Raw genomic sequence first — 8,987 nt, forward strand, 5'->3', positions numbered from 1 at the left:
AAAAACCGGGCAAAAGTACGGATGGTTACACAACTTGGATACGCACTGACATCTGTCGAAACAACCGTTCTCACCGGCTCGCCCAGTTTGTGATTGATCGAGATATACAAGTCAAATGACGGGTAGTCATTTATCACAATGAGAGATGAACACGGCTACCTGCCGTAAATACAAATAAGAACGTGTCCAATCAAATAAGTCCCACGCACGCCATCTTATGAGGGTCCGGACAAAAAATTGTGTGGCAACTGTTCAGGTTACATACATACGGGAAGGTACAAAGGACATCAGTCTAAGTATTGCGCCAGCCAATTGAAAGCTTCTCCATAACCCTGGCGCTTCAATATGCTGCACATGAACAACTCGATTGGTCTTCCAGATACAACCTGGTTCCTCGGAATTACACCCTTTCCGGTGGTTACACCCTGTAGTCCGAGGTAGTAGCGCAATTCGTCCTCACTGGCAGCCCCGGCCTTGTCAATTTTATTCCCCAAGATGAGTATTGGTGCATGTGCAATCTGCTCATCTTGGAGGAGATTGTCTAACTCCCTTTTTGATTCAAGAAACCTGAAATATGGCTTGTGTCACAGTACACTGTCTTACCTGTCACGATCACATGCGTCCACCATGAAAACAACGCCGTCAACTGCAGGAATGTAGTTCTTCCATACTCGCCGCACCTGCTCGTGACCACCGAGGTCAAATGTAGTAAACTTCATTCCTCCGATCGATAGTTCCTCAGATGTCGGATGAAGCGTCGGTACGTGTTGAGCCATTCGATCATCTTTTAGTCTGTGAAGTAGTGTAGTCTTTCCAGCGTTATCAAGACCAAGGAAGACCAACTTTCCATTTTTTTGCCAAAGCCCTAAGTAACTGAGGACTTTCGACACAGAACCACTAATCCAGTCCCACAGGAAACTCATTACTTCGTACTATCTCACCACTGTAGTCGTGTTAAAACATAATTCAAGTGCGCCGCCACCGAAGCGCGTAATGTTAGTGTACTAAAACATTTCACAAAAGGTTGGTTGCTTTTGATGCACACAGAGTACGCGCCGTTGAACCATATATTCGGAGGGTAATCGATACTGCGTACAATATCCAATGTGGGTGGCTGAATACAGGTGGAGAAGCTATTCCTTGACATTCATGCCGGTGTGTCTGAGGTACCAGTGAAAGGAAGAAGGCCTTCGCTGCGGAGTTATTTATTCAGAAATGCCAATTAACCGGTTACAGACCATTGAACAGGGCAGCAAAACTCTAATCTGCATCTTAGTTACAAAAACTGGACACAGATCTTCTCCCGAGTGAGCCTTCCTAGAGATTCGTTGCCTCCACTCATTCGTCGGTCAAATCCAAGCAAATGTTACAAAGTGGCTCCACGAATTCCGTAGCAGATCTCCTTTTTTCAATAGACGCAAAGCGAAATTCTACGAACAACACATACTACGCGCGTGCCCCTTTAATCAGTAGTATCACCTTTACACACCTCCAGCCTTAAAGCTCGTTCGCATGCCGTCGACATTCATTTACCTCCGTCAGGTCGGCTTCGGCCCCCTGCAAGTCGAGTAACCCTCTTTGGTTGCCACGACTAGAGTCCTTACAACAACGATTCCGGGTGGAATTATTATTATTCAATAATGGTTAATGTAAAAGCAACACACACGGATATGTTAGGCAGCAAACAAACATATAGCCGGGCACAGGCAGAATTAGGGATTTGAATTATTGTGAATCGGCCCCCGATGGAGTGAGACAGTTAAGTGCATGAGGTTTGTACGCTTACTTCAACCAAGAAGAGAGATCAGTGGTTAACTAATGCGTGGACGACAACCAAGATTTGCTGATCGATGCGCTGTTGTGGTGAGAATAAACGGTTTCTGAAGGGCTAGGAAACTAGGAATGCTGGACCGCGAGCGTTCCATCTGGGTCTAGGCGAGTAGAGGAGTTTGCAAGTTGTCTCAGCTGAACATACACAGATGCGAGTATGAGATGGTCCAAGGTGCACTGCGCCGATTCCCAATATATTATGTGTGTACGTGAATAGTACGGTCGGCGGTGGTTTTGGCAACTTGGTGATGTTGGGAAGGGGTTGGCTAAATAGGTTCAAATGCCGGGAATGAAGTTGATTATGTTTAGCAAGTGGGCTCAGTCCGGCAACCAAGGCTTCAGTTGAAGGTCTGAACTCTCTTTGCCTTGAGACTGCTCTCTAGAAGCCGGTTTTTAAAAGGGATCCCTGCGGCAACGGCGTCCTGTAGCCTGGGAAACTCGGCAGATGTAGTAGCTACTAAAGATACATGAGTGAGTAGAAATCCAAGGGTACAAAAGCTCCGAAAGTCGAGGAGTAGACTTGGATCTAGCCTTCTTCGCTGACCGATAAAGAAGGGTATTTACGTTGGGCTGAACAGTTGGCATGCACGTAGATAGCCGGAGGCTCATTTGAGCGGAACGGGGAGCTTTTTTCGTCACTTGTAGCCTTAGGGTGATCAAATGGATTTCTAGGATACTTAGTACTGCAAGGTACGCGGCAGCCAGCATGGTGTGATATAACAGGAGTACCCCGGAATTTGTTGAGTTGCACACAACACCTTTGTCCAGTATTGGACTGGCAGTCGGGAGATGAGATGCAGTAAGTCACGTTTGAGTGGAGCTGAATAGCTCGGTATCTTGCATACACACGATCATCTTGGGCATAAAGGGTAGTAGAACATGCGGGACTTCTGTATGAAGTGGAACCCTCGTGTACCGGTAGATTTATAGCATCTCCCAACTTCATTATGACGGGCGAAACTGAGGCGACCCGAACCACCATCCGAAGTGCTAAGCACGAAGGAATGGTCTCTACTATAAACATAAAACTACCCGTTTATGTGTGGGCAACTGCACCTTCTCATGAATAGGAAGTGTCTCAAGAAAAATTTTGACCCCCTGCAAATGGATGAATAGTTATTTTTGAAGGCCGGTTCCTAGGTGGAAAGTGGGTAAGAACAGTAAAAACTTATCAAACGTGCGATCTCGAATGTTTGCTCTGTTTTGGGAGTTCGTTGTACACTGCAAGTTGCGCAGATACAGCAGAACGTGAACCACCGAGGATATCCCACGGGAGCAATCTTTTTCGGGTGTTGTGATAAGCGATGAGAAGCTGAATGCAGAACTGTGTTCGGGTGCTCAAGGGTCTACGTAGGGCATTCTTGAGACCATTATTTTTTGGAAGGGGGAAATAATATCAGATGGCGACGTTGATTTCGGCAGTTCTTCTGCTAAGTTTTTTGAAGTGAGTTTGCATCCAGTTTTGCTCAGGGAACAGGATATTGCTCCGAAACCTTCAATTGGTGGAGAGATGACGTATAAGAGGCGACATAGTTGTGTTTAAAACCAGAGCATGGGGCATGGAGCAGATAATCCGCTCTGAGTGATCAGTTAGAGAAGCAAAAACACCCCATGAAGTGATCAGGTACCGAGCCCATCCAACCATCATCCCTCTTTTTTCTGGATTGATAAGAGGGTAGACACTTGGTGCCGAAATCAAATTGCAAAAGTCATGTGGGTTTGCTAGGGCCAAAGGTGAAACAATCGCGTGTGAGCACTATACATGGACGTTTATTTCCTTTTTGCTTTTGACTGCTTATCCAATCGCATTAGGGTTCAGAAACGGATGGAAAAGCTTGTGAATCTGAGGGAAAATTCGTTTGAAATGTTGGTTAACATAATTAAGAGGGCGCCGCTAGCAATTTGGAATTGTTAGAAAACGGTTTACCTACGGTCGTCATCCAAGAGCGGTCAATCGACTAAGCTCAGTTGGATTAATATGGCCAATAAATATGGCTAATGACAGGTGTCATTCTGGTGTTTTACCCAAACTTAGAATAGAACAGTACAAAATCTTTGGAAAAGAACTTTGGAAAATCGTTGAAGTCTGCCTTCAGGCGGGAAGAGTTCGAGCAAAATGTTGTTGGGTATGCTGCATTCTTTCAGGATATTTACCGGGCAAAGCGAGTTAAATGTGATCAAATATGGACAAATATCTGGGACGAAGATATACGGGACGTTGTGATGTCGCGCAAGAGAGGGGGGTAGAACTCATGGTGTTGATTTGCAACCGATGTTTAAAGTGCGTACCGAACAGGCAATCGTCAGTCGCTCAGCCAGCGTGCTCAACGACAAAGTAAGATCCTTTCTGGAGATGGCGAGACAGGGCGGTAGGGGTTTGGTCTTCGTGTGAAACCGGATAGATTAGACGAGGAATCTGGGGCGGCTGCAAGCTCTGGCTAGCAAACACTGCTTGCTGTTTCAATAATAACAATAATCAGTAGCTTTATCCGCCTCGTCTTTGTTCCAGAAAATGCAGGACCACAACGAAGGTCCGTGACTGCAACTTCGGCGTGAGTGCCCCGGATGTTTTTCTTTGGCGTGTTTCCGGTTTTTACCAATGGGCATTTGACCTTACCAATCAGTTGTCATTGGTTGAAAATCAGGTCATGGACCGGGTGCGCCGGTTATCACAGAACCTACTTAAGGTGAAGAGATCAATGCGTTATTCAGTGCATTTGGCGTTTTGAAATAACCTGATCCCAAACCCACGTGGAGGACGGCCATGACGTACCAAACAATTGCTGAGGTAGTATGATGGGTTTATTTAGCGATCAGCAGCACCTGATTCACGCATACACAGCGAATGATCAACAAATTTTGGAACAAAATGCCTGAAATTTGGTAGAACCCAGTCGTTTAGCATGTCCTAAAATACAAAGTCATCTGAGCTGTTGGTCTGCGTTCATGATAAACCATAACCGTTTTATAATGGCTAAAGTAAGTGATGAACGGCTTTTAGTGCGTTCGGTGAGGGATTGCTCAGCCAGCGTAAAAAAGAGGCGATCGATTAAGATAAGCTGCATAAGACCTCGTGTTGGCCTCTAGGAGAATATCCTTATTGTTTTTCTATTTTCTATTCATTTTAAAGTTAACAGAAAGGTAGCTCCACTGCGTCACCGCAGAGTACGGTCCTGCAGCTACGCGGCGTAGATGATAATGGACGCATCTTATAAGCTATGAGGCGTACCACCCTTTGCGTGTCAATGGCAGTCAGTGGTCATTTTTCCTATTTTTTACCACTGGTCACGAGAAGTAGGATTTAAAGTTGTTCAGGAAAACCGAAAAGAGCACCGTTGTTGGTTGTCTGTAGCTGGGTTGGACTTGTTCCGGTTGTCACCTGTCTCGCAACACCGAGAAATACAGGCGAATGACAGTTGCCCTTTTGTTTGTTTTAAAATAAACATATATATATGGTGTAGCCGGAAGTTACCGTGTGGGGCTCACGGCTAACGTCGACGTGCAAGGAGTCGCCACCTTCATCTTAGTTGGGTCACACCGCTCCAAGTCCATTTCATCATCCAAAAATAGCAAGTGCGTCCACCCTCTTGTCATCTAGAGTAATCATATGCACGAAATGAAGATAACTTATTGGTTCCTGATTAAAAGCAATCACAGCTGGTACTTGATGGTTGTTTTTTGCCATGCACGATTCGTTTTCTGTAGTTGACATGGGTGGCTCGGTGACTTAGTCTTGCTTCCCTGTTAGGTTGACGTAGTAGTTCTCAGTTTAGCTGCTATTCTTTACCATTATATGGGAAGCTGCTGCCTGCCCGCTTTTCACTTGTCTATTCTCACCGATCACATTAACCCCTTTTTGCACATCGGAGAACCTATTTCATGATTCCTCTGTGAGCAGAAAGCCATGTTCCGCTTCAACTAGTACAACGGTTAGCCTCCCTGCTTGCTACCTCGACGACAGAGTTCTTACCTTCCTAAAACTAGGCACCCACTCTGACCCAACTGGTACTTGGCTTCCAGATAAACAAACGTATCGAAAGTTCCTGTGTCCATTTAGCTTCCTGTCATCCCCTTTTATATTTTTTCTATTGACACCATTGTATCTTATGCCTCCTGACACTCGCCGCACGCTTTTGCCTTCGTTTTATTTCTTCCTCGTTGTCCCTCTTCCCAAGCTTCAAACATCGGCTACCCGAGCGCCCCGTATAACTGTCGTTTATTCAGTATGGCTGGTCCCCAGTCTACACTCATACAGTCCTCCAACGGAAGGGAAATTATCCGTGACCCTGCATTCACCTGACTGTGTCAATCTCCTCGTCTAACCCAGATCCAGCTGCCACGGAAGTGTGTATCCCCCCAACCGCGGCACGTTCCACGTCCGTTATGGGGCTGTCCGTAAGCCAAAGCATGTCAGTGAAACGATGGCATGACACTGTCATACCCCACTCTGACCCAGCTGGTACTTGGCTTCTAGATAAGCGAACGTATCGAAAGTTCCTGTGTCCATTTAGCTTCCTGTCATTCCCTTTTATATTTTTTCTATTGACACCATTGTATCTTATGCCTCCTGACACTCGCCGCACGCTTTTGCCTTCGTTTTATTTCTTCCTCATTGTCCCTCTTCCCAAGCTTCAAACATCGGCTACCCGAGCGCCCCGTATAACTGTCGTTTATTCAGTATGGCTGGTCCCCAGTCTACACTCATACAGTCCTCCAACGGAAGGGAAATTATCCGTGACCCTGCATTCGCCTGACTGTGTCAATCTCCTCGTCTAACCCAGATCCAGCTGCCACGGAAGTGTGCATCCCCCAACCGCGGCACATTCCACGTCCGTTATGGGGCTGTCCGTAAGCCAAAGCATGTCAGTGAAAGGATGGCAGGCATCTGTCATACCCGGTGCGTTGGCGCTCTCGCAACTATTTTCCTCAGAATCTTGATTGCCACCCCGAGTCTGTAAATTCAACTGCGAGCAAATTTTTCATCCGGCCCCAACCGTCTATGGGATCAATTCTTTCGTAGGCGATGAATTTTCGCTCAAATTTGGCCAGCCTGATTTTCTGCTGCGATTCCGGCTTGCCTCCCGTATACGGCGTTCGGTTTGCCCTATGTATTAACACCACCTTTCCCTTGCACTTGACTTTTCTACAACAATGAGTCTCTTGGTTTCAGAATAAACCACATTTTTGAGACAAAACTTGCCATGTGCTCTCAATTCCAATTACTCCGTCTCCACCTTTGCCCGTTGTGACTCCGGCCACTTACCCAACTGCCCAAGGCAAATCATAGCCGGCAATCCTTTTCAGTTTTAGTTCATGTCGATCGGGTATGTCTTTTAACTAGTCGGACCTCATACCCATTTTTCCCTGCAGGTTGGGAAAGAAATCTGTTTTTATTTATTTATCGGATATTCCCCACTGGTTATGATGTTGTCCGCTTTTCGTGCAATCCCAACTACCTGCAAATCCACAGTCATTCTTCATTCTAGCTGTAAGCGTATGATCACGTTTCACGTAATAGTTTTTACTGATGTTTTGATTTAAACTTACCCAATGGACTATTCCGATTTGGCGAGCGCTACGTACTGCCTTGTTACGCTGAAAAATGTAGGTGTATATAATTTCTGTCCAATTCACCCGATTCCAGTTTTTCAGACAGATTTCTTCACTTGCTAAATAGGTTGACTGTGTTGTGCATCGTCAGCTCCGTACACAACCCGTTTATACTGTCTGATCGCCCATATCCACACGTTTGTGCTTGCTTGCTCTTGCTTCCAGAAAGCCTCACTGTCCTTCTTCCCGTTCTTTCCGGTTGCGCTATTGTTCATTGCACCTTCTACTTAATCCATGATGCTTACCAACCTATATGCTTGTACGATCGGCGCTGAATAAAACATCTAAACCTTCGTCTGTCTGTTCCTACTTTTCAATGAGTTTGGGTAGCCCGATAGCACCTGTCGTCTTGTGAGATAAAAGGCCGCTTTAGTCTCATACGGGTTTTATTTCATGCAATACATGATAGTAAAATACGCGATTCAAATACAGACGCATATGCGAGAGACACCGCGCTCATAATGGCCCATGCCGCTGGCGTGCAAGCCCAACCCTCCTACAGTGTGCATTGCTTCAGCATTTAGGTAGTATTGATGCTGGTGTGGTTATGGTGTGGTAAAGTAGCTATATACGACTTTATACTGATGAACAACATGGTAACAATTAATGAGTCTCATTTACTAAATCGATGAAAACTTCTGTTTTGAAGTACTTTGTGTTCAACGGCAAGAAAGATGTTCTGAGCTTCTAACTGTCTAGAAACCAAGGTACATGCTTCACCAAAACGTGTAGCCTTTCACAGAGTTCCATTGTAAAACCAGTAAATCTAAAGTCAGGTGTACCAAAAATAAGGGATTTGGGTACCTTTTGCGCAAAACCGGTGTCATTCCCTTCCATACCTAGCTGGCGGGGACTTTTCACTTCCAGCCGTAGACTATGGCCGAATTTTTCGGGTTTTATACATTTAGACGCTTTTAAATGAGCGTTAGCAATCCAGAGCGACACGAACTGTGTACTACACAGGGTTTGTGATAAACTTTACCCGGAAAATTCAAATCGGGCGTCTATACCAAATTTCAAGCAGCCACTCGATGAGCATCAGAGCCCCGAGAGGACGCGGGAAGAAAGATACACGAGATACATCAGTAAAAAACAAGCTCCCTTACTCTTTTACTCCTGCTGGTCTTGCTCAGTGTTCAAGGTTGATCACAGCTTTCCGGGGCTTTCCGAACACGGTCTCCATACCCTAGGCATTGCCCCTGCAACTGACTCCCCATGTCACGCTGCTGCACTTTATCCTTCGTTGCGTCCCATCGACCACCAATCTGCCAACGGCTGCCGGACAGATACAGATCTTCCCCCCTCCTTTCAAGCTCATTCATTCGTTTTATTGAGATCTTTCAAGTCCGCGCAATTTCACGGCTTTACAGAACCTGTGGCAATGGCCTTCTTGTTCGCAGAACCCCAAACGCGTCCAAAGATTTTACGACCAGATCCTATTATTACCATGCCTGATGTTCCGAAACGGGTTTTGCGTGCTTCTGTTTGCTTACATTCTGAGGATAATAATAGTAATATTTATTCCCAACTAGTGGGTAGCATACCGT

At 45.8% G+C, this 8,987-nt stretch overlaps 2 protein-coding genes across 2 annotated transcripts; both read right to left on the reverse strand.

The window, feature by feature from the left end:
* Window positions 1-287: 287 nt before the first annotated feature.
* Window positions 288-923, reverse strand: T265_02549 (hypothetical protein; the record flags this gene model as incomplete). The annotated part of the gene is made up of 2 exons (XM_009166828.1): window positions 288-567; window positions 604-923. The coding sequence occupies 2 exons, from the start codon at window positions 921-923 to the stop codon at window positions 288-290; spliced, it is 600 nt and encodes a 199-aa protein (XP_009165092.1).
* A 1,433-nt stretch (window positions 924-2,356) lies between these two features.
* T265_02550 (hypothetical protein) lies at window positions 2,357-2,776 on the reverse strand (the record flags this gene model as incomplete). Its single annotated transcript, XM_009166829.1, has 1 exon — window positions 2,357-2,776. The coding sequence occupies one exon, from the start codon at window positions 2,774-2,776 to the stop codon at window positions 2,357-2,359; it is 420 nt and encodes a 139-aa protein (XP_009165093.1).
* Window positions 2,777-8,987: the final 6,211 nt, after the last annotated feature.

This window comes from Opisthorchis viverrini (assembly GCF_000715545.1).
Source record: "Opisthorchis viverrini unplaced genomic scaffold opera_v5_31, whole genome shotgun sequence".
NCBI classification, from domain to species: Eukaryota; Metazoa; Platyhelminthes; class Trematoda; order Opisthorchiida; family Opisthorchiidae; genus Opisthorchis; species Opisthorchis viverrini.